Genomic DNA, 26,231 nt, shown 5'->3' with positions numbered 1-26,231 from the left:
CCAAAGAAAGAACTCTCTATATTGCTCATGGGAGAGTTTTTGCTGAATCTTGAATAAGTGTTCTGAAATACTGAATATGTCCTTGACCTATAAAATATGCTGCTACGTTTGCCCAGTGGTCCTCCTGCTCTGGGTTGCCAAAAGCTTGGCTTTTGCTTTCCTACCAAATTAGGTGAATAGGGAACAAAACTGGCAGTGATTAAATTATTGAATAGTTGTTAATAATACAGCAGTGCTTTGCACACAGAAAGGGAAGGAAAAGGTGAATTGAAGAAATAAAGGGGGGGCAACGTTGAACATAGTCTTTAATTGAAAATATAACTTATATGTGACAACTTTTAAAGTAATACTCCATCATGCAACAACATAAATTATATATAAACATAAAATTATTGTCTTTATTCAAGTGATTCATATTTTAAATTTTTGGGCCATTTTTTTTCTTGATATTAGCTGCAACTTATTCATAATTTCTGTTTAATTAAGAGTATTTTTAGGGGATGATTTTTTTCTACAGAAGACAGAAAAACTGCTCAAGCAATAATATTAACAGGATGATTAAAAGAACATATAAAGTGCTGTTCCTATTTTTTTAATTTTAATTTTATTAACTTTAGTATGTAGCTCCTCAATCATATGGCTCTTATCTTGCTAAAATATAAACGTACCTCATGTGGATAAGGAAGACTGCTGAATGAGACATCATTCTGAGCCTGCATGGATTCAAAAGATTTTCTACCCAATAAGAGATCTAATAATCGGGACATAGACTTTCCTGAGTTTTGAATTTATTGTGTCCAAAACAATGGAAAATATGCACCGAAGTCGTAGATCAAAGAAGTAACCCAGCTGGGCTTAAGGAGGATAATATTAATGAGTATGAGCTCTATAATTATCTTGTTGGAAAATACAGCTTTGATAAAGGATTTTCAGTACCTCAGAAGTGTTTATTTGAAAGTTGAAGCCAAGTGAGTTCAAACCAGAAGCAAAGAAGCCTTTTCCTCTCTCCTTTTATCATTTAGCTCTTAAAACAATCTACCACACAGTGTGTGGTCTCTCTTTCATTAAGAATTTGAAATAAAGGTGTCTTTCCCTTTCCTCTGACTTCTCTTGAAAGTTAAATGAAAAGTTTTCCAGGAGGTCACATTAGATGACCTCCGTAATCCTTCTGTGGCTGTATAGCCTATAAATACGTGGGAGGTGGGCGAGGTTGAATACATGAATGGCAATGCATTTTGGAAGGTGTTTGTCTCACCATTAAAGGTGTAAAAATGGAAATGGAGGTTTAGTCCAAGGCCACAGCTTCATCTCTTGTTTCAGTGTGAAGCTGAAGCTCTCTGCTTGGTGCACGTACTCTGCCTCGGTCCTTCCAGTCCCCGACTCCCCAGCACCACCTGTCCTTGCACTCATGTGCCAACCTGGCTATGCTCCTTTCAGCTGGGATTTGAAATGGCACATTCCCACAGACCACTGTGCATCCAACAGGCCTGGCCCTTTTCCCAGTAAAAAGAGGAGTCAGGAGAAGGGTTGCCATTTTTAGAACAGAAGGAAAGATAGTGATTGCATTTGATTTGGCATGATCAGTTATGAAATGGATTTTGGACATGCACGTACATCTCTACATGTCCCTGAAGGACAGCACATCCTGATCACTGATACAAAAGTCACTGATTCCTGTGTACTCTGCAGAAGTGTGAGGGTGCCCCACTTTCATAGTATCTAATACTAGCAGAAATATGAATGCTGATCAACATTATTTGTAATCAGCATTTTAAGCCCTGTTTTAGAATACAAATCACAATAACAGATGGGGTTTGATATGAAAGTGGCTCCACTGTATGCAGCATGTGTCCAAAGAGGCATATGCTGCATACTCTGAGGAATTTATGACCTAACCACATAAAATGAATGAAAGGAGTCAATACAGAGAGGTCCCAGTTGCAACTTGTGTGCTCGATTTAAGATAGGATTTTATACTCTATTTTTTACTGTACTTTGTACTCTATTTCATACAGATTAACTGACTGTCTCTTAAATACCTTATACTATTCTCCTGGTACTCCCAAAGAAAACCCAACCTGTGATTTTTAATTTTATAATGAACACTGCAGAAACAGTTTGAATTCTGCTTTCTTCCATTGCAATAATAACCTGGTTCTTCTCATGAAAAATCCTGTGACATTTTTTCTAAATATTGCAGAGTTCAGACTAATAATTAAGTTATTTTCCATGAATTTACTTTGTATTGGCATGCAAATCATAGATATTTGGAGCTTGTAGAGTTTTTCATCATTTTCATGATCATGTAATAGGAAAAGGAAATATTTTTCTTTGAAAGGTCAAGTCTATTTTCTCCCAAGCCTATTAACTTCACTTCAGCTATTACCAATGTTAATAAAAAGAATGATGTTTTGTTTTGGTTTTTTGTTTTGTTTTGTTTTACCCCGTGTTAAGGCTGGGTTTTCCTGCGCAAAACCAAACAGTCTTACAGTGTCAGTGAAATGCTGTCTTCCTTTTTAAACAGTAATATAAGTCCTGTAAAATTCTTGCTCATCAAGGATCAGATCTTTATTTGAAATAAATCACAGGAAACAGAGATGTATCTAGGATATTTTAACTTATTGCGGGAAATACCTTTATTTTTCTGAGCTGTCCAAATCCCACTCTTTGTGAATAATTCTCCTTTGAATAGCTAGAAAATATACAAGGCCAATCTCTTTGCTGTATTGGAGAAAATTGTTATAACCTGTTTCACCTATCTATTATGTGAAAAGCTCCTACTTACAATATCATACAATGTTTTTGTGTTGCAATATTGGCAAAGGCCTGCAAACCAGAGCAATTTATGTAGCCAGGCACAATAGTGTTTGATTATGCAATTGGAATGCTCTGCAAACAATTCAATTACACATCAAACTTCTATTTTGTTTTTAAGCCCTTAATGAATTTTAGTGGGCTCCACATTGAAGGCTATGAAGTTAGAGAGCAAGAATATTGTGACTGGAAGAAGGTAAATAAATTAACTTGACCAACAGGGTTACTTATATGTTAGGTAATTAGTGCTGTTGAGAACATAGATGTTTATACACTGTGACATAAGCAAATAAAGGGCTATATACAAGCACTGAATACTAGAATTTCAGAAGATCCATGGAAATATGAATACATTTTGGTATTCCTTCATCTATATCTAGTTTTGGGAGGCAGTACTTGAGCAAAAAGTTTGATTTTGCAGGAGTAGTGTTGTATTCAGTTAGAAAGAAAAAGCAGCCTTCCTGGGTGACCTGAAGGATTAAGAAAACTCTGAGCCAGTGTGGATATTTCCAAGTTTTCAAGTAGCTCAATCAGTTGTCTGAGTTCCACAGACTCCTTTAGGTAACCGTATCTGCAGTGATATGTAAATGAAGCCAAAAATTAAGCTAGTAATTTTTTTGAGATACTGGTTGTATTGACAACTCAGTGCTAAATATTAACCACATGACAAGAGGGCCCTTCAGATTTGTTCCTCTTTTGGGAGAAAAGGTAAATTATTTGTTATCCAGAGTAGACCCAAATGCTTGTCCATACACAAAGACAGATGTATTCGTGTTGTGGGGATAGCTGTCATTAATTTATCCATATAGTCTCTTCAGTTAATGTGTTGTTACAGATCTGTTTCTTCAATGATGTAGTAATACATAACTTCTGATAATTCAATAATATATTCAGTTTCCTTAAGTGTACAGCTGAGTCAGGAATCCTACAAGCTGACTGAAAACAAGGAATAGACTGGCTTAAAGGTTTCATTTCTCACTGAGACTTTCCCCAGGAGAATGGCATACGGGTGCTCGTGCTGCATGTCGCAATCTCTGCTTCCCAACTTATTTCAAACTCTAGTAGCATGACATTTTTCTGTAGTAGTAAACATCCAATTTAGCTGATATATCCAGTATAAGCTTTTATTTATATCCATATTTATCAATACAGACATGTGAATAGAAAAACTGAGAACTATATTCAGGACATCAATTAAATAAAATTACTTGAAAACATATGCCCTTTCAGTTATGTCTAGGTTACGTCACTGTAGTGGTTTCATGTTCGCCAAATTCTGGTTGCCAAATTTAGTGTAGTGGTCTTAGTGTTTACTCCTTTTAGGTGGGAGAGAGATTAGGAGAAAAACAAAGCAGGCTCAAGCTTAAAAATGAACAAATAGTTTTATTAACACACACTAAAAAAATGGAAAAAGAAACTTGGGAAAAAACTAAAGCAAAACAGAATGAAACTCCAAAACCACTCTTCTATCCCCCTAAAAACTGTTAACTTTCCAACAAAACAATATAAAGAGACAAAACCTGTGATTTTCAGTCAGTTTCACCATTGGAAAATAATCTTTCATCAATTCTTTAGGAGAAGAGTCTCTCTCAGAGTCATGGATCCCACTGACAACCTAAAGCAGTCCCCTTGTGGGTTTCAGCTGTCACAAAAACAGCTGCCAGGGGAAACCTCCCTTTGTGACCCCTCCCAGGAGCAGTTTCCCAAGCTGCTTATGGGTCATGGACCTTAGACTCTTGCATACCGGGGTGTCACCTTTTAGAGATGAATAACTCCAAAAGCAAAGGATTTTTCATCTCAAGGTACAGAGATATCTTCTCACTTCTTCACTGGCACAGGGGGCTTCTCATCTCTGTCTCTGTTCAAGCATCTTATGGGGTTAATATCACTTAGTCCATCACAAACACTTTTGCTCAAATCCACACACAAATCTAAACAGTCATCTCCCTAAATGCATATCTTTCCCATCATTTAAAGGGTTAAATATAAAGTTCATTTCCATGGCTCAATAAGGATGGAATGACAAACTCCTCAACCCCCTGTCCCAATAGTCTTTCACTCTCGCTCCACTGACTTCATGCTGTTTCTTCTCTGTGTTCACTCTGTCCCTTTCTTTTCTCTCTCAGGGAAGGGTTAGACCTTGGAAGCTTCATGTTTCCAGGAAAAGGTTAAATCTGGCCAGAGTCTTTTTCTGTCTTGTGGCAGCTCATGGTGTTAAGATTTTCAAGGTTGTGCTAGTGAGGTGGGGGGAAGAACTCACGCAGAAAGATCAGAGATCAGAGTACACGGGCAGTCCGGAATTTAAAAAAAAAAAAAAAAAAAAAAAAAAAAAAAAAAAAAAAAAAAAAAAACCAGGCAGGATCATAAATGCTTATTTTTGCCCACCCCTCCGTTTAAATCAGGGTGGGCCCCATCCCAGCCTGGCACATTGTTGGTATCAGGGGCCCGGCCAGACCTGCCCTTGCTGGCAGCGGATGGGGCCTGGAGGCAGAGCCCGGCCAGGGCCGCTCCTCGTACGGGCCCAGGTAAGCACAGACCTGGCTGCACGGCCGGGGCGGCAGGGCCCGGCTGACCCCCGGCTGCTGCACGATGTTACCTTCTCTCTCTGGCCAAAAGGAAAAAAGGATTGACCTGCAGGAAATCAGGGGGTTTTATATGGATACTGCCCAAAGTCACAATTGACATTCTCAGTGGTCAGTACAGATGCCAATATTCCCACTAACCTTCTGATAGGTCCCTGTCCTTTCTAAAGCAAATTCCCAGGTCCTGACCCGAAAATACATTCCACATATCTTCGTAACTAGAAACAAAACTGTTCCAAACCCATGACACTCACTTTCTCAATTTTGCTTGCTACTGCAGTAATTTCCTTCTGATTCTTCAGATGAAAAAAGCCTTCCAGAATTATCAGAGTTTGTGAGCAAAGACTTTGTGATCTGTGAGGTTAGGTTCTGTCCTTCTGACAATTCCCTTCATCTTGTGATTCAAGCTGTGGCTCTTTCTGACCTTCCATGATTTTCCTTCCCCTAAGGGAGCCTTGTTGCTTACATATACCCCTGCAGATCACTGTCTCAGCCCACTTCCCAGAGACAGACTTCCTATCTGCTGTCTAGCCATAATAATTTTAGTAAAACATATATCAACTTTACAGTAAACTGGGAGGGATTTCAAGCTGCGTACAGCTACTGAACAACCCAGAAATTCAGATTGTGATTTGGTTTTGGTTTTTATATATATATATATATTTTTTTTTTTCCCCTCCTTTCTTTTTTCAGCATGCTCACTACATCACTTATCCCTGCAACTAAAGCTGTACTGTTCTAAGAAATTAAAAGATAGAAACTTCCACAGATACTGAAGGATTTGATTTGTAGCCTTGGGAGAAGCTTGGATTGATATAATAATAAAAGTACACAGACATTAAGCAGAGAAATTATAAACTTATGTTTCTATAGTTGCAAGTAAGAATATGCCTTAAATAAGTAAGAAACTCTATTGAGTAAGGTAGTGAAGAGTTCTAGTGTAGTAATGTGATTTTATAGAGTAAGCTAAGACTCTAGATGTTATAATAGAAGCAGAAAGCAGTGAGATAGGAAGCCATTGGGTAAAAGTATACGCTGTGCAGCAAAATTAAGTAAAAGTGATACATCAAAAAAAAAACAAAATAAACTCTGTGGCAACTCACCTTTGGATCAGAATGTTATATATTGCCTTGTAATGAAGAAACCTGAGAGTACTTTGAGCTATGGCTGACTTCTTGCTCTTCTGAAATGTCACAGCCTTTGAGGCTGATGTTTATCTGAATAATAAATAATTTTTAGCCTGAGAGTAGTCCCATCCCTTCATTAAGGCGTCAATAACAGACTGTGTCAAGGTTTGCATATGAATTCTGCAAAAATGAAATTAATGCATATATACAATTAAGCTCAGTTTGAAATTCTTGCAGTAGTTGTAATTTTAAAGTTCATCATATATTACAACAGAGTTTTGTGGGCAAGAGGGGTGTACAACCTGTATATATCTAAGAATTTGTTATCAGTTCAAGTAATATCAGTATAAACAAAATAAACCAAGCAATTATTCTTAGTTCAGTTATAATGACTTGAACATTTTAATTCAAATTATCTAAGTAATAAGGGGGGGGGGGGGGGTGTGTGGAACCACTATGGTTAAAATTGTTATACAAAAGCTTCCTAGTTTTCCTTTCCTTGTTTTAATAACTCAGACACCAGAGGCAGTCTGGCAGTGCTTGTTTAAAAAAAAAAAAAAAAAAAAAGGATTGATAATTCATCACTGTGTCCCAAGTTATTTTTGTCCATTTTGTAATGCAGTAAGTTGACACGATTTGTCTTCATGTGTGCCCAGCCACAGGTTTCTTTGGTTTCTTTCTTTTATAAGTTTTCCTTACATTTTTCACTTGCTGGTCACCAACATTACAGAACAACCACCTCCACTCCCAAGTTACAGTAAGATTTGATTGTCTAAACTAAGATGCAATTGCATAATAAAATCTTTTTTTTTTAGTGGCTGTTTTATGTGAGGTCTGTGTTGAATAAGAAAGTTGTACTTAAAAGTCATCTTCATGAGGATTATGCTGGCCTGAATCTATTTGAGTCGCCTATTTTAATGGCATCATAGCAGTGTTGTAGTAGATTCAGATCAGCAAAATTCTTAGGAGTAAAGCCACTAAATACAGTATTTATGAGTGAAATAGGATTTCTAATTACAAAGTGTATATGCAATTATTAGGGTTGGAGTATTTCTGCTATACTTATAAACGTTTGTTGTTACTAGTGTTATTTATCATGGCCAACACTTATGCTTGTTCTACTCTACAATTTTATTTGATATGATGCCAATATTATTTCCATTAAAAAATCATAAACCATTTCTTTTTGTGATTTGCATCAGTAAGATTTGTGATTTACATTTAGGATTTGCATCGTTAGCAGAAGTAATCTTGAATGGATGCTCATAATTTTTTTCACTATTAAATACTTCTCTTACACATTCATTGTTGAGTAAAAACCAATGAGGGAAAGAAGTTCAGTTTTCCACTTCATGTCTTAGCAAGTGTTTGTTGTCAGCATTTCATGTGTCATCTCTCTGCATAATGACTTGTTTGAAAGAAATGCCAGAACGAATCAATGAAAAATCAGTTCATAATTTTAAAAAGGTGTACAAAGCATTCAAGAACACATTTTTTTCCTGAGACTATACATGCTGCTAACAACCTGCATAGAACCTGCTGCCATTTACAATCTGAATTCTATAAAAGTAACTGGTGTGTCTGCAGCTGAACAGAAAATCAAAACAACAGTATGTTTTTCTTCACCAGTAGGTTTTCTTGTGACTTCCCTGGTGCTGCACCACAGATCTACAAACAATAGGCACTTCAATAATTTCTTCTTTGTGGAAAAACAAATTCCTAGAAATTCAGGAATTTGCAGCATTCTGACATGTATATTTAACAAGCTGAAATTTTAAAATATCACAAGGTCTCCTATAAAAATCACTGAAGTCCAAGACACTGCTGTAGCATTATTCTGATTCACTGGACATTAAGGCATATGCACATAGCAATACTCTGGAATTTTCTGCTGTCTCCAACAGGTGCATGGATAGAATACATTTACCTGAAGAGCATGGGAAATATTGTGAATATACCATCCATAATCCAGAAGGGAGCTTCCATCAGCTTCTACACGATGATGGCTGTTGTGACTAACAGCCCTTTCTCTCATCATCCAAGGTAGAATTTCAGACTAGGAATTGCTGGTCACATACATTTAACAGACTTCTGGAATTTTATCATCATTAAGAAACAGCATGTCAGGTTGCAGAAGTTCTTATCTATCATGCTGCTTCAAGAAACATTTTCACAGTCAATTAAGATCTGCTTAAATCTCACATATAAGAAGCATCAGACTGAAGTATATGACTTCACGTTACCTCTCATGTGGATGCAAACACAACCTGAAATCAGCAAATGTCCTAAAGAAATTATTTGTGACATTCCAAAGATGATTCTGTTAATCAATATTTGTTTTCTCCTTGAAAATTCAGTGATGTGTACTAAAAACATGAGCAAGACAACATAATGAGTTGGAAATTTTTAACAATTTGATCCAAAGAAGGAAGAACTGAGTTTTTTCAATTCTCCCCCCTGCAGTATGAGGATCTTTGACCATGTGCATTTGCAACAGATCCTTTGCAGGACATTTAAAACACCTGCAGCTTTCACTCAAGTTACATGTTCTTACAGTGACTGTTCTTTAGTATATTGTTCCATGTTTTGCAAAAGAAAAAAACAGTCTCAATTCTAAGCCACTACCTCTTCATCTTTTCTGCGGTTAATATATGCAGTGCATGTCCAAAATAATACTAAAGCACACAAGATGTCTGAAGATATATTTAGTAAATTTGACGGGCAAAGCTGACCTGTAGCATTTTAACTATGGACAGTGATGGCACTTTGCTCATGAAAAAGGTTTAAGGATTAGAAGAAAACCAAATAAAGATTTTCTACTTGTCTAGATTTTAAATGAAGGTACTGTTTTGCTTGCAGTCTTGCACTTGGACTTCAGGGGTTGAAGTAGTACTTTGACAGCCAAATTATAAACTCTAGGAGGGAAGTCAGCTGCTCTAGCCATCCAAGCAATATTATTAAAATCTAGCTACAAATGAGTCACCAATTTCTGCACCTGTTCTTACCTTCCATTACTGTTTTCAGCCAACTCAAAGTGCAAATTTTGGCCGCGCTACAACTTAATCTCATTTGGTTCTACTTTTCCTCAGTGGGAGTTGGAACAATGGCAATCGAACTCATCCACTAACCACATCATCCAGCTTTGCCCAAGTTCAGCTTTCTATAGTTCGTACACGAACGACAATTTCTGAGCATCATAATCAGTGAACTCTCTCCTCCTGAAAAAATTACATTGATTTTACTAAAATGGCAGTGGAATTTTGCAGATTGAAAACTCTGTCATACCTGAATAATTTACTCTGTTCCAGAAGCTATCCTTGTCTCTGTGTGGATGTTATTGTATCATCACATCCCCATCCTCTCTGCAAGTGGAGTCCTTGAAATTCAGAGTTGTCATTTTTCTGATAATACCTTGGGAGCTCTGCTTTTTTGACTTTGAAACTGTACACAGACCACTCAGGTCAGCATCACCTGGTCAGGCCTTTGGGAATATTCACATGTGGAACTACAAATTATGCAAGGCATTCAGGAAGCAAGAGCATGACAGAAGAAGTCAAGGAGTAGAATAACATGGATAGTATGACAAGAATTTTATCAAAACCAAAAATACATATTTACTTTTACAGAACCTGTAGCACTAATCTCAAATTATGCAACACCTGGGGGGTTTTTTTGGTTTTTTTGGGTTTTTTTTTCCTAAGTTAGCATAGGATTCATTTGTGTTTAAGTACATATTATAAGTCAGCATATTGCAAGTGCAGAAAATTTTCTTTTTTCCCGCCCCCCCCCCCCCAGAAGATACTTTTTATGTGGTGTCATTTTGGATAGTTTTACTTGCAGACCTGCATAGGAGACTTCCCTTTAACAATGGAAGAGAACTAGATTGCTATCAGTATTCAAAATAAAAGGGCTTTCCTGTTTCTGAAGTTAGGGAATGTGCTTTAATATGGATAAAATCACAAAGTGACTTTACCTAAGGAAACCATTTTTCAAAGTCTCTGCTGAAGACTTTTCAATTGTATTTTAGTTTTATGCTGGTTATGGGGGGGAAAAAAGCCCCACCACCAAAGCCTCAAAAACCCCACTTTTATTTATTTTTTCTGTGAAATTCTCCAATGAAGGTTAACCATGAAAAATATTCATCTCTTAAGATTTTATTATGATTTCGAAAATGCTGTGAAAATGTAACTTCTGAAGACTTTGTAATTCTTCTAATGTATAAGAGTATAAGGGTCTGTTAATGTAATTGTTCTTTCCAAAGAATATATAAATCTGTATGGAATTGTCATAACCTCAAGATTGTTCATTCTCCATGGTAGGATGAGATACTAAATAATTCAGTGAATGAGCACAAACCATGAGTGTTGGACCACTGAGACTATTCTGATTGTCTAGGAATTTGTTCTGACCCTTTTATGCTCTTTGTTATTATTAAGCAATAAAATAAAATACAGATTGTACATCTCTCGTGCTATCACATTTGAAGAACCAAAAAAAAAAAAAGAATGTCCCAATTTAGTAAGTATCTATTATTATTTCAGGCAGACTTGAGAGTTACTGACATTTTTAATTTATAGAGGTTATATCTATATTTTGATTTTGGCACATTGGCCGTCCAAAGCTTTCTTCCTTGTGGGGATCTCCTAAGGATTACTGGGCAGGTGTAGTGTTCCCATACCTGTGTCTCTTTCTCTTCATGTTTTGGTGTGTTATGGTGCCAGATTACTAATGTGTGTTCTCCATAATTAGTGCAGGAGAGAAATTAACCCAAAAAGGCACTACCAGTGGTTAGAAAGTTCTGCTTTCTCAGTTTATCCTGGTTTTAATAATGTCCTCTACAAGAACAGAAAAATGTAAATATTGTGCCTTCAGTTTTTGCTCCAGGTGATGTTGCATATTTGATTTTTGTCCCAGTTTCTTTATTGCTCTTTGCCATACTCAGCTGCATTGTTAGTGTGCTTTTTTGGGTCATCGCAACATGTCCTTGAATTATTTACCCAGATCTCTCTTGACTGATTTATACAATAAAGAAATATAATACAGCCACACCAGTGTTTCTGAAGTCCTTGTGAAACTTCAACATACTAACTAGCATTTTGATTTGCATGTGGTAATCTCCCACATATTCTGGGAATCCTCTCACAGATAGACACCTTATTTATTTATTTATTTGTTTGTTTGTTTGTTTGTTTCTTTTTTTGTCAATGGAATTTTCTTGTTCTGTATTTATACTCTTGTTTTCTTTCATGTGTTTCTCTCTTCAGGAATGCCAGCCTATAAGTATATATTTAATCAGGTATTGTACCATGTTTGTAAAGGAAATAAATGGTGGATTTGTACACCAATCCATCTCCAAATAGACTCAGTGAACAGGACTTTTTAAACTGTTTATTAAGAAGCCACAGTATAATATGCATTATAAGCAATGAAGCAGGACACATTTTAGAAATTTTGTTTGATTTAGTAAGCAATTTTAACACAAGAACTTTAAAAAAGTAGAAATTATCTTTAGTAAATGCATATTATTATGATAATTCTAGCCAAATTTTCTTGCTTACAGTTGTTTTATTTGTTTTATAGACTTTGAACCTAGTAAATCCTCTTACAATGTTTCTTACCATATATTTGATTATAAAAATCAATGATATGTGAAAATCTCCCATCATTCAGAGTATTTATTAGCTTGGGTTTTGTCCTACCTATAAATCTTAGATACATTACATCATCTGCATTTGAATAAGAGAATGTAGCAACATAGGAAAATTATACTGAGTACAGTCTACATTTTTTCCATCAGTATTAGAAAATAACTAGATAAACTAATATGAGATTGAGAAATTACTCTGAAAGCTATTTAATTTAAGGATCTTTGTGCTTATTTTCATTATTATTTTCTTTTATAACATCTATTAGTGCTCATATATGTGCTTAGGGATACATGGAATTACTTACAGTGAAATATGCGTTAGTGAATTAAAGTATTTGGGATTAGTATTGAATTAAGAAATTACTAATAAAGTATTTACTATTTTATCCATGATTCATTGTCACACGTTTCACCATTTAAAATGTAACTTCTTAAGGAAAGATTAGTCATTAAGGTAAAATCAGAAATTAAATTTCTGAAGTGTAAATACATTTTAGGTAGGAATAATATAGTTTGACCATGTTATTACATGCTCAATATTTAAAAAATGAAGAAAATACTCATAACATGGAAAGTACTTGTTTTTTATATATATATATATATATATATATATATATATATATATATATATATATATATATATAAATACTTGTCATGGATTGGCACAGTTTGGTTTTCAGTTAGGCAGGAATGTGGACTGGTTTTCCCTGTCAGGACCTTGGAATTGTTTTAGAAGGGACAGGAACCTATCAGAAGGCTAGTTTGGGAAATTGGCATCTGTTTTGACCACTGAGAACGTTAAATGCTTTGCAAAGTATCCACATAAACCCTGATTTTTGTGCATGACAGCCCCTTTTTCCTCCTGGTCAGCTGAGCAGGTGACACTGAGTTGGGGCCTGGTGCTTCCCCCCTACTTTTGGGGGGCAAGCCGGCCTGAAGGCCTGGTCGGGCTCCATCGGCTCCCGGTGGGGGAGGAGAGGTTGCAGCTTAATGGGGACTAATTTTTTCAACTTTTCAACTGCACTAGAGTCCTGGAGCCCCCAGAGCAGGGAGGGATCTCTGTCGGGCCCCTGATAGCAGCTATGAGCCCATTTAGGCTGAAGCCACCCCGATTGTCCCTGAGGGGTGGGCAGAGCTCCCCCCTCCTCCCCTCTCCTCCCCCCTCCTCCAGTGATTCCAGACAGAGAAAGAAAAAGAGCGGAGGGACCCGTCTGGATCTGAGATGCCGCAGGGGAGAGACTGCTGCCCATCGCAGAGATCACATTACCCCTGCAGGCCTGGGGAGATTGAACGCTTTCCTGGCAACATGAAGTTTCCAAGGCCTAACCCTTCCCTGAGAGAGAAAAGAAAGAGACGGAGTGGACGTAGAAAAGACACCTCATGAAGTCAGTGGAGCAAGAGTGAAAGCACTGATAAAATTATTAGAAAAGGAATTGACGATGTGGACATTTTTAACTGGACTTACCTGGGGTAAACTGGAGAAATGGATTGTTTCTTGTAACATCTTAATGTTGTGTGGGGGAATGCTGGTTCTAGTCAAAATTGGGAACTGATATGATTGAGATTTAAGTGAGACTCTCAAAGCCCCTTGCTCCTGGGGCAAAAGGCAGTCTCAGCCTTAGAGACAAAGATGATTATAAAGAGAAAGTGATTTGAAGCCCTCAGCTCCTGGGGCAAAAGGAGGTCTTTATTTCTTTTGAGATAGAGACGGTTTTAGAGATAGAAGAAGAGAATCCTTGTTTTGTACTAGAAGAAGCATTCTTAAACAGTACCCCAGATACGCTGAGAGGCCCATGGGTAGCCAGGGGAAAGGCTGCTACTGGGTGGGACTGCACAATCTGCAGAAATTCCAGGCAGTTGCAGATTTGTGACACATTTGGAGCTACTAGACTGTTACCATCTTGTGGCGAGTGTCTCCATGGTACCCTAGAGAGAGACTCCTCTCCCAAAGTGATAAAAGATTATGTTTAAAGTGAAACTAACTGAAAATCACAAGTTGTTTCTCTCTCTGTTGTTTTGTAGGAAAGTTAACAGTTTGTAAGGGGAGGGAAGATTGTTCTGCAGTTTCATCCTGTTTTGTTTTAATTTGTTGGGTGGGTTTTTTTTTTTTTTCCAACTTATCTTTTCCATCCTGTTAATGTGTGTTAATAAAACTATTTGTTTATTTTAAGCCTAAGCCTGCTTTGCTTTCTCCTTATCTTCTCCCACAAAAAGAGAATAAACACTAAGACCAATACACTAAATTTGGCAACCAAAATTTAGCGAACGTGAAACAACTACAATGCTTTATAAGGAAATATTTCTATATGTGCTCTACATATATATTAATCTGATTTTGTATCGGAAATTAGAAAATAACTTAATCTTTTATTTTAAAGAAATTGCATTTTAATTATCCCAGGAATTCCTTCCAAAAGCCAGGATGTCCACTACTGTAATGTTTACTAACAACATCATATCTTTTATTTTCCTGTTTTGAACATATGTGGAAATAGAATTTTCAGTATTAAAATTGATGGATAAGTGGTCTAAGTTGCTAATTTTTACCAATCCAAAGAGGTTTATGTTGGCTCCTGTGTTAGAATTTGAGAACTATTAATTTATGTACCTATGCTGAGTCGTTTCCACAGGAAACAAAATTCAGTCAACTTGGATTCTTACATAGGATCAGAATACTTTTCTTTTTTATAGAAATCATGATAAACAGCATGCTTCATTTGACTGCTTTACATCAAATATTTTAACGGTCTAAATTGTGGCGTATTTCCTTTATTAAGTCAAAGAACAATTGTACTGAGTTAAAAGCTCAGCCACCTAAACATCAGCTGCCACTTGGTGAGTATTGAGTGTAATATGCAGTAAACTTGAGTGTGTGTGTTACAGAATTGAACATAAAAATCTGCTTCGAGTTTAATGTCATGCAGTGATATAGTTACTGTGTTTTCATCCTTTTTCCACCTTATTATAATGAGGGTAGGTTAATATCAGTATTTTTAATCACATTTGGAGGTTTTTTTTTTCCTTAAACAAAAAAAAAAAGTGAGATGACAGAGTACAACAGATTTCCCAAAGGATGCTCAGAGAAGCTGTGGCTCTCCCATCCCTGGAAATGTTTACGGCCTTGTTGGATGGGACTCTGAGCAACGTGGTCTAGTGGAACGTGTCCCTGCCCAGGCAAGGGCATTAGAACAATATGAGCTTTAAGGTCCTTTTCAGCCCAAAGTATTGTATGATTCTATGAGTAAAGAGCAGAAGAAAATAACTTCTTTTTCCTCAGGCATGATACTTCATGAATTTTGAAGCATCAAGAAGAGGACATTTTCTTTCTTTTATTTAGTTTTACCTACTATTTGTACATCCTTCAAATAATTTTGGGGGAAGGGGGGGGGAGGGGGAAGGGGGATCATTATGGATTAGAACTTTTATAAAATTTATGTTCTAGAAAATTGAAAACAGCAGCATTCGTTTTTCTCCCTTGCCTTTTCCATGGAATGAAAAGGATCTGAAATCCAGAAATTTTAGTTGGATTTATGGTTCAAGTTTTTTTAACAGTTGTGAGATTCTGGGGTTTGCTTATTGTCTGAGGTGTTACTTCTATTCAGTTTTACAGCTTCAGTTGTAAGGACGAGGGATAATGCTGTGTGTAATCTAAGATACAGTGTTGTATCTATGCACTTTACTTAACCGCATCAAAACACAGTGAGTGAGATTTTAAAGAAGTTTTGAGTATGGAGTTCACTGTTGCTGTTATAATTTGATATGTTTTGTGTTTTCCCTTGACAATGTTCCTTTAAGCATGTACTTATTCCTTTCATTATACTGCCTAGAAAGAGAACATGTTTTTCTATATTTTTTTAATTTATGTGGAAAATTTAGAAGTTCCTTAGCTGTCAGTAATAACTTCACCACAGTTGAAAAGATGCTTTCAGTCATTCTTATCAGTACTGTTTAATATATAAATTCTACATTAATATACATTTATAAATATATAAAACCTTCTTTTTTCCTGAATCAATGTAAACAGAGCCCAGATGGCCGTATAGAAGTCAAAGGGCAGCATGGAAAATCGTCACTGCATATTAAAGATGTGAAGTTGTCAGATTCAGGGAGATATGACTGTGAAGCGGCAAGTAGAATTGGTGGGCACCAAAAGAGCATGTACCTTGATATTGAATGTAAGTTCTAATATTTTGTTTTCTCTTTTAAATTTGTTTTAAAAGAAAAAAAAAAAAGTACATTCTTAATGGAAGGTCATTTTTTTCATGGTAATTCATGATTAAACTTACATAAATGAAGAAAGCATGTCCTGTAGTTCATTACTTTGTGGGAGAATCCTGTCTTTTCTGAAGTTAACAAGACCATTGTTGGTGTGTTGGTGACTTAAGCAGGACAGGATTACTTCTGAAGTGATATTCCAGTGTTATTATCCATTAACGTAAGGCTAAGCTTAATAACTTCAAAGCTCTGGGCTAGCTGAGACTGCTGGGAATGAAAAGTAGTGGGATAAAGTAAGGACTGATTTGAGCACCAGCTAAGTCTTGAGCTAAACTTTCTAAGATCCAACAAAGATTCTTTTTTGTTTCTGAGTCTTCTGATTTAATAATCCCAAAAAGGACTCTAGCCACAATTACAACACCTCCTGGAGTTATCATGTTTGTAACAGTCTGGTTTAGAGATTGTCTTTATTCCAAGCTCTTGCATTTTATCCAGGAGAAAAGGAGATTATTTTTGCTTAGAAGAGGCTAGTGCTTGAGAAGCCAATCGGAGGATATAAATCTAAAATATGAAAAAAATTCATTGGGTAATTGCTTCTCCAAATTGTTCTTTCAATTCATGAGCAAAGGTCTTCAAAAAATGAAAACAAGCAAAAAATCCTTCTTTTTTATTTCATTGTTGGTCCATTTATCTAGAAATTTCTAGATACAATTATTTTACATTTCCAATAGGGTGTACATGAACCTGTTGGAACTGAGTCTTTGAACAGAAAAATTCTTTCCAGAGGGAAGATAAAAGCTGGAATAGGATTCTGTGGCACAGAAGTAAAAGTAATGATTGCAAACCACAGAGTGATTTCCTGAGGAGTTCTGAAAGAACTTTCACTATATAGTTGTGTGTTCTTTTTTTTGGCAGGGAAGCATTGCATTGTGGCATAGAATATAAATCTGTAAGAAAAATGATCAAATGAATTTTTAGTTGTTAGGAATGGAGAGATTTGCCAAGCCAGAAGACCTAAGAAATAAATCCTAATTTGTTATATTTGTTTTCTTTAATGTGCACAATGATAACTTTTTATATGTATATAAAGAAAAAAGAACCTAGATAAAAATGCAAATTAAGTGAAGTTTCTTTAAATTTCTGCCAACTCTCCCTATAATAATATGAAATACATAATTTGATTATGGTTGTGTTGCTGCTATGCTTTTACATTAAATATTAATATATTTTGTATTCAGAAGAGAGAGATATGTTACTCCACATGTTATGAAATGTGGACAATTGAAATTTAAGAATTTATTAGCAATACAGAATTCATACTAGAGGGCATAATAAAACCTCTGCATCGATACAATACATTATTATAACCTAAGACACATTTCAGGGTGAAAGTTTTAGAAGAGGTGGAAAGAATTTAAAAGTAGCATAGTCTTTTTTACAGTATGACAGAATTAATTTTGAATATGTGTGGGAACAATCAAATATAGTATATGAGAAAATGGAATAACTTAAAGTCTGAATTTATGCCTTGGCACAAATATTTTGATACAGCATAAAATTTTCTACAGTTTTAAAATACTCCAAGGAAACACAATTTATAAAGAACATAGAAATATTTTCCTACCATCAGAGAAATCACACATTTTAATGATTACTTTTAATGTATAACAGAAGATCTTTATTATGATATTTCTAAAACTGGAGTTTTAATTTTAAATATACAACTGATAGTGAACTTTCACCCAAATGATAGGGGTTTTTTCCAGCACAGGTCTTGTTTGACTAACAGAAATAGAATTTCCCTCAATTCCTTTAAGTCAAGTAGTTCTATGATGCAAAGCAAGTATTTCTGGGGTGTTACAATACAGGTCTGTCTCATATTCTGATTGATAGTCAGAGAATTTTTTTGCTTTCGTTTGCAAATAGCTTTGTCATTGGTGTATGAACTTCAAATATAACTAATTTGTTTTGCTCAGGAAAGAAAACACTTGTTAAATAGTAAAGAATTCTCCTTTTCTTTAAAATAGTGTCCCCACAAGGAAGTGCCTCTTTCCAGCCTCACCTCCCATCAGTCTGGCCTCTGCCATCAACTTCTGTAACAGAACAGCCCCTGCAAAAAATCTTTCAGCACCTCCTTGCCCCTGTTTCCATCCACTGCTGGGTTGTCCTAATCTCTGACAGTCCTGTGCTCAATATCTTCCTATATAAAGCAGTGTCATGGTTGGTTATCTGTCATTCCAGTTGTGAGACTTCATAAGTTGCAGGGTAGAGAATTTCAGTGAAAGATTCAAGTTCAAAAACTAAATAACTAATTTGTATTTTTGTAGCGAACTAGTAAAAAGGAGAGGATTCCATTAAGTCAGTATCGAATAGATTTGATTCTCCTTTTAATACTTTCCAAGTGGCCTTTCTTCAGCACACTAGTTGCAGCTACAAACAGTGCTATCAGGGCTTTCACATTTTTTCCCCAAATTTTTATTTTAAAAATTTTATTAAACCCTTCAAAATATTTTAATTTTTTTCTTCCATTAGTTTGATTTTGTTCTGTTCCAAATAGGTTTTGAGAAGAATTTATTCAGGTATGGCTCGCTCTTGCATATAAGCCATTTTAATAGAAATTTTAATTATCTTTAATAATATTCTCGTATAAACCCCCAACAACTATTTTAAAATTAAAATATAAATAGATAAGCAGGACTTAAATCTTGATATTACTCTTGAGTTTCTGGATGAAAGGAAACAATGCACCAATGCCTTTCTGTAAGTTAGTGACAAAACTACAGCATTTTTTATGTTTTATTGTATTTGACACTGTGTAGTCAGGAGAGGAAACTGCTTCCATCACATCCTTAAGTGCCACCTCAGTCAAACAGGCCTAATGAAGGCACAGAGTGCTCTGGTGTCACTGTCTCATCCTTTTACTTATTGAGCCCTATCAGAGATTTAAACTGACAGCAGGATTGCATAGAATTTCTGTTCTTTATCCCTGTTCTCTGTTGGGGTTGCTCCTGGTGATAAGAGCAGTTCTGCAGGACAGGAAGAGATTATCAGGTTTGATACCAACTGAGCACAGTTAACCCTGAATTTTATCTGAGGGAAATGCTGGGCAGACATGAATTGCAGGGAACTAGGGGGCATTTTTAAGGATTTCTTCCTACAAAGTCATCTTTGTGTTTAGTTATATTTAATTTTCCTTATATAAAGTATGAAAGGTAGATCAATATTACATCAAAATAAAATACCATTTTCAAATATTATTTATTAATAGATTTCATTGACTGCAAAATTTGGTTTTAAATATGAAGCCTAATGTGTATTTGATGAGAGTAATAATAAGTAATCAATTGAAAAGTTCCTACATGGTGGAACACATGATATGTACTGGGTATTAAGATGTGTCTATAGTTATTATCTGCATATTTATCATAGAGGGTTTTTTTTATTATTAAAGCATTAGAGAAATATATAAAAAAGATAAAGCATATGCTAAAATTGCTAAAATTAGGTTTTCAGGACAGAGTGAGGAATTTAAGTATATAAACCCTAGTGAATTATAACTTGATTTTACATATAATATCAGGTGTCTCTCAAGGTTAGTTGTCCTACACAAATGTTTACATTTCTATGTGTATTTTTTTGTCTTTAAAAGCGTTATACAGACCTGACTAAAAGAAAAATTGTGATGAGAGAACATATTACGTCTTGGGTTTCACAAATTTTTCACTGCATAATTATCAATGAAGAAAAATCTCAATTTTTACATGTTCAATGTGCTGGATCATCTTTCACCAGTGTTATTCTTAGTTAGGGTGCCCTGACATCATTACTAAGCTGGAAGGGCTTTAAACAAGCCAGTAGTGAACAACATTTATGATCTTTGAAAGACTCAATGTGACCTTACAGTTTTCCCTTAGTTGTGCTCAATCTGTCATTAACCTGACAGAAGTTTTCACAGCCCTCACTTAATTTTGTCCTCCCAGGAGTACGCATCCTGTGAGATACTACTGTTTCTGACTGCTCTGTATCACCAGGTACAAATTCCTTTGGACAATACTCCTTTTACCAGAGAAAAGGCATTGAGTTAGGTCCTTTGGAAAATTCTGTTCTCCTATACACTATCCAGGAAGCATTCTGACTGAGAGACCTTTTTAGCTGGAATTACCAGTTTTCATATCACTATTTTAGTTAAGTCTCTCAATTTCAATACTGATACTGCAGCTATTAGGTATGCTGGGTGGTAAAAAAAAATGCCTATTTCGTCACAGTACTGAAAGAGTAATATTTTGAGATAGAATCATCTGTGACAAATAGATTACATTGAGTAATATGGTACATTTTTGTATGAGATCAGCCATGTGAGTAGTTGATAAAAATAATTTCTTAGAAAGCAATTTCTAAAAAAATGCGTTTAAACAGTAGTTTTTCTTAATACTGCTTTTCATCCAAACAAGATTTTTGTAGCTATGTTCCTCATTAGTTAAGCACCAACTTGGAGTGGTAAAAACAAAAATAATCATGGAGCATGTGCACTATAGTCTTTACCTGTAAAGAAAACTATGCAGTATTCGTTTTAGTATTATATTGCTTATCAATAACAGTCTTTTCCTTTGTGGGTTTTTGGGTTTTTTCTGCCACAGTTTGAAACCAATCTCATTACTGTTGCAGTATTGAACTTGGTTTCATGAATTGATTTGCTTTGTTTTGTGTTAGGTGTATTGCACTGCAGTTGAGGGTGATGCTTTAGATTCCTGCAATTTAATTTTATATCTTTGCAAAAAATGTACAACATTTCTTAAAGGTGGATTCAACAGATTGAGCTACAAATTGTATTTACCTTCAAGGAAGAAAGGTTTTCAATTGATAAAGGGCTACAGCTGTGTTCAAGATGTCACAAATGCTATCACAGAATCATAGAATGGTTTGGTTTGGAGACAATCTTAAAGGTCATCCAGTTCCAACCCCTCTGCCATGGGCAGGGACAACTTCTGTTAGACCAGGTTGCTCAGAGCCCCTCCAAACTAGCCTCGACCACTTCCATGGATGGATTATCCACAACTTCTCTGGGAAACCTCGATGTTGTGATAAATGTCACAAAAGTTTCAGCTGCCTAAATCATGATAAATTCAAACAGTTCATAATTTGGATTTGCTTTCTGTTAAAATAAATCAGTGCAGCAACATCTCATCGCTACTCAGAGATCACAGAATCGTTAAAATTGGAAGGCATTGCCTCTTTCCTGTCACTGGACACCACTGAAAAAAAAAAATCTTTGTCTTCTTTACATATTCCCTTCATCCATTAGTCATGAGGACCCAGCTCTATCTTGTCATGACAGCCAGAAAACAACACTAATAAATATAATCATATGGCCCAAAAAACAAACAAATTACTGGAAAAAAAAAATCAAGAGAAACAAAATATTGAAATAGAAAAAATTCCATCTTTTCTAATAAAATACTATTGTCTTTAGTTACATTTCTTCCTGTCAAATTTGTAGGTTAAAATGAGAAAGCAAAGATGGAAAAGGTCAACCTTTAACATCATGAAATAAGTGTGATAATTTTGGCATATTATGAATGTCACTTGTAAGATTTAGCATTTTCCTTCTTTGCACTTGTGCACTTGCACAACAGGAAGTTTAGTATTCCATTGCAGTGACTTCAGGGGGATAAGAAAGTTGAATTCTCTGCAAAAGATGAGGTTTTTCACAAAGTCACTTTCCAAAACCATTTCACCGAATTTCCCATAGTGAAGCAGAGTTGAATACATCCACTGTCTCTTTGTGATGTTACAACAGTGTGGTAAAATGGAGAAATTATTCATCTATATAATAAATCTACCTATTATGTAGCCCAAAAGGCTCTAAAAGTACTTTGAAACAAAAGTTCTGTCCTAAAACCATTTTGCTTAAATACGTGTTAATAACTTGTTAAAAATTATATTCATATTAGAAATTTCTCAAAAATTTTTTACTGAACATAGCTCTTTACTACATGTTTTGGTCAATTTTGCAATTAATTTCCTATCATTTAAAAGAGATTTTTAATAACATGTTATCTACTTTTCTCTTAATAGAAGAACACAATTTTGAAAGAATAAAAGAATTTGGGGTTTATTTTGTTATGCTTCTAATAATTTAGTTATTAATGGATATATATGCTTCAACACCTTTTCTTAATGTCATAATTTTTCACATATACAATTGTGAAAAGTAAAGGCAGAAAAAAAACAAGGAAGAATTTTCTGATGCTTCCTTGAGCATGGTTCTACATTGCGAGTTGGTCTTACAGGCTAAAAAATTACAATATTTACATTGTTAATTAATGTGATCAATTTTAAATGGCTTCACAAGTATTTTGGTACTATATAAAATGTAATTTATATTACACGGCAATAACCTGCGAATGAGAAAAAAGGCATTGTGGCCTTTTCCCTTTTTATACCTCCAAGACAGATCCATCAAAGCAGAATCAAGGCATCTGAGTATTATGAAGAAAATAATCAGGTGATGTGATAAGTGTGGTGTTGAAATTTGAAACTTGAACAAAACATGTTTTTAGAGATTTTACTTGTTGCTTTCTGGACAGCGCTGCATGTCAAAATGAAGTAAAGTGATGAAAAGGCTAAGAGTCCTTCTCCATACAGAAATTAATATGATTTGGGAACATATGAGAGAGAGACAGACATTAGGGAATGGAGGGATGATATCAATAAGGAGGCATGTTGTGGTGTTAAGGGTGACAGGTAAGAAAATATGGAAGGTAAAGACTGGATTTTGTTCTGAAAATGTGACACATAGGACATGAAGAAAGATGGGGTTAGGATTTTGGTTTGAGAAAAACATTGCAGTTTTTCACCTCTGCCCATAAGACAATTATGTAATCTAGTATTTGATGGAGAAACCTGACCATACTAAATTATTCCAGTAATTCTGGCCTGGAATAATGTAACAATTGAAAATTTGGTACAAATGGGCACCATTTGAGAATAATGTGTTAACAATTGGCAGCACCTGATAATTTTACTACCAAAATGAAAATTGCTGCTAGTGGGATGGATCCGCAGGGGGAGTCTTCCTGGCCTAAATGTGATGATCATTGTTGGTGATTTACAGGCACACAGAATGATTAATAGATGTACGCAAACAGTTTATTTTATACATCATTAGTGGCAGACTTTGCTTATTTTCCCTAGCTATGTTTTCTTTATATTTTCTTCTCCTAATTTAAACTATTTTAGGTAATTTTAGAGAGATGTATCAATTCAAAGGAGACATTTCTATGAAATTAAAATTCCTTGGGGTTTAAGTCTGGCTTTCGTGTCTGGCTGTTTTTTGTGTGGTATTTTTTGTTGTTGTTTTTGTTTGTTTGTTTGTTTAGTAAAAACAAATACAATCCTTTAATGTCAATGAAATTCAAAGAAAAATAGGTACATTGAATTTCTGCGACTCTGGCCACACCAAGCTCCTGAGCCATACATGCACTCATTGCCCTTTATTTAATGTGCAATTATCAACATGCTTTGCATCTAGCAAAAAGTATCCTATGGAAATGGAGCAATTGGTATGGTGTTTGAATATTAAAAATAATATACTAGTCAAGGTTTCCAGGAACTAGTACTGTTTGCCAGTAGGAGCAGGCTCTTACTGTTCATAAATCAGTTGATAGAATCAGTCTATAGTACATCATACTATTGAATATCTATGTCATATTATAATGAATTTTGAGAGAAACCAAGAGAATGGAGCAGGGGATGATGCCTTTGGAAGGCTGACCTGGAACAGAGACTAGACAGAGCTAGAGAGTAAAGTAGACATTGATTAAAAGGCCCTTAAAGATACCCCATGGGCAGCACAAGAGCCTGGCCGGGGCTACACCTAGGATGGACCCAAAATGGTCACAAAATGGATGACTGATCACAAGGTTTCACACTTTTATAAGTTTTGGTCCATTTACATATTGGGATTTAATTGTCCAATTACTGCTTCAGATTATGAAGTCCCACCCTTCTTGTTTTCTCTCCTCAGTCCACTGTTTATGCTTTTGGGCCTGAAAACTTGTAACCATTTTCTGTGGTACTCAGCAGGAAAGGATTTGTCTGCTTTGTGAGGAGAGCTTACTAACACTAAATATGAGGCTCAGAACTATACACCTAGGTGGCACAGAATCTGAAAAACATGAAAGCTAACATTTAAGGCATTAGGAAAAGGAAGTCTTACAGAAAGTATGGTGTTTTCTGCACTTGCTTTGAAAGAAACATGTACCTCTCAAAACTTTTTAAATCATGGGTTGGATTCCAGAAAAAAAAATGCATCTGGTTTTAGCTAATAAACATGGCAATTTAAAACCAATATATGATTGCTTTCATTTGCTTTTCTACTTGGAAGCTTCCTATGTGGGTCTTGGATGTTTTTCCTTACAGCCACATGGTTGTGATAGTAGCAGTAATGTGAAAGTTAGTAGTCCTGAAGTTATCCAATTCCTGTCTTCCTTTTAAGAATAATTATAGATTAAAATATAGTCACCTAACCACATTTTTGAAGTATTTCTAATATTATTTCTTCTTGCAAATGAATATATGACAGTTATTGTACTTGTCTATGGAGGTTCTTCTACTTTGTGTCCAAGGAAGAGCTATTAATTTTAAAATATTAACTATTGAAAAAAGTAAGAGGGAAAAAATACAAGAGAAAGATAAATGGCTGTTAACTAAATTGTGGCAGAGTTACAAAAAATTGAGGTACTTTTACAGGATCGATGGCAAGGACAGTACTAGATTTGCCAGAGGATGTGGTTTATTAAAGTCCTTGATGATGGAAACTTATGCCAACATTAATCATTTTAGAGTGAGGCTTCCAATAATATGCTGTAGGAAATGTCCCAGAGTCTTAGACCTGACAATCTGTCATATTTTTATTATATGTTCCAAGGGAACAAATAGCCAAAAGGTTTGAAAACCTATGTTCTTAAATTAAGAAGTGTGAATCCAATTCTGCACATCAGTTTTCCATTACAGTTGTCTGGACACATGTACTGAATCAGGTAATTTGCTGTATCTAATTTTGTGTATGACCCCAAACATACAACAGAGCTGGATCTTTGTCATCCTTAATTTAATTACTTTTTGGACAAGGCAGGTGATATATTAGTCTGGCCTTGAATCACTGTTGCTGGACATTGTAACTAACAAGGATATCTAAATGCTAGAGACAGCTTTCAGACCAGAATTTGCTTCTCTTTAATAATCTTCTTACACAGGTTATCCAGAACTCATTCTAATTGGAGTGCCAACCTATTAGTTTCTCTCTTGCTTGGAATAATGATCAGCTTGAGTTTAGCTGATGCTGGTGCCATAACATCAACTACTCTAAAGTGCCATTCTAAATTTATAATTTTTTACAGAAACCTACACCATAGAATAGTTTGGTTTAGTTTTATATCTTTATGATATAGTCTTTGTTCCTTCAAGGTGTCTTTTTCACTTGGATTGCCTCATCTCTCCAAAATAATATTCAATCTTTTATAGATGAACTTTAAAACCTTATGAACTTTATCACATCCTCAGCTACATGCAAAGCCCTGTGGCCAGCAGGTCAAGAGGAGTGATTCTACCCCTCTACCCAGCTTTTGTGAGACCTCCACCCTGCAGTGTTGCATCCAGCTCTGGGACACCAAATACAAGAAAGACACGGACTTGCTGGAGCAGGTCTAGGTGAGGGCCATGAAGGTGATCAGAGTGCTGGAGCAGCTCAGCTGTGGAGACAGCGTAAGAGAGTTGATGTTGATAAGCCTGGAGAAGTCTCCGAGGAGATATTTGCAGCCTTTTCACGTACAAAGGGGGCTTATT

At 35.6% G+C, this 26,231-nt stretch overlaps 1 protein-coding gene across 1 annotated transcript in view; it reads left to right on the top strand.

The window, feature by feature from the left end:
- The window catches only part of NCAM2 (neural cell adhesion molecule 2), a 285,587-nt gene that overhangs the window by 171,512 nt on the left and 87,844 nt on the right, over positions 1-26,231 (top strand). Inside the window, exon 9 of the mRNA XM_040056166.2 lies at positions 16,195-16,345. Coding sequence (XP_039912100.1) covers positions 16,195-16,345 — 151 coding nt within the window. The remainder of the gene's footprint in view (positions 1-16,194; positions 16,346-26,231) is intronic.

The sequence above is a fragment of the Hirundo rustica genome, chromosome 2 (genome assembly GCF_015227805.2).
Source record: "Hirundo rustica isolate bHirRus1 chromosome 2, bHirRus1.pri.v3, whole genome shotgun sequence".
In the NCBI taxonomy this organism is placed as follows: Eukaryota; Metazoa; Chordata; class Aves; order Passeriformes; family Hirundinidae; genus Hirundo; species Hirundo rustica.
The sequence above is the reverse complement of the archived record's forward strand: the minus strand, read 5'-3'. Positions and strand labels throughout refer to the sequence as shown.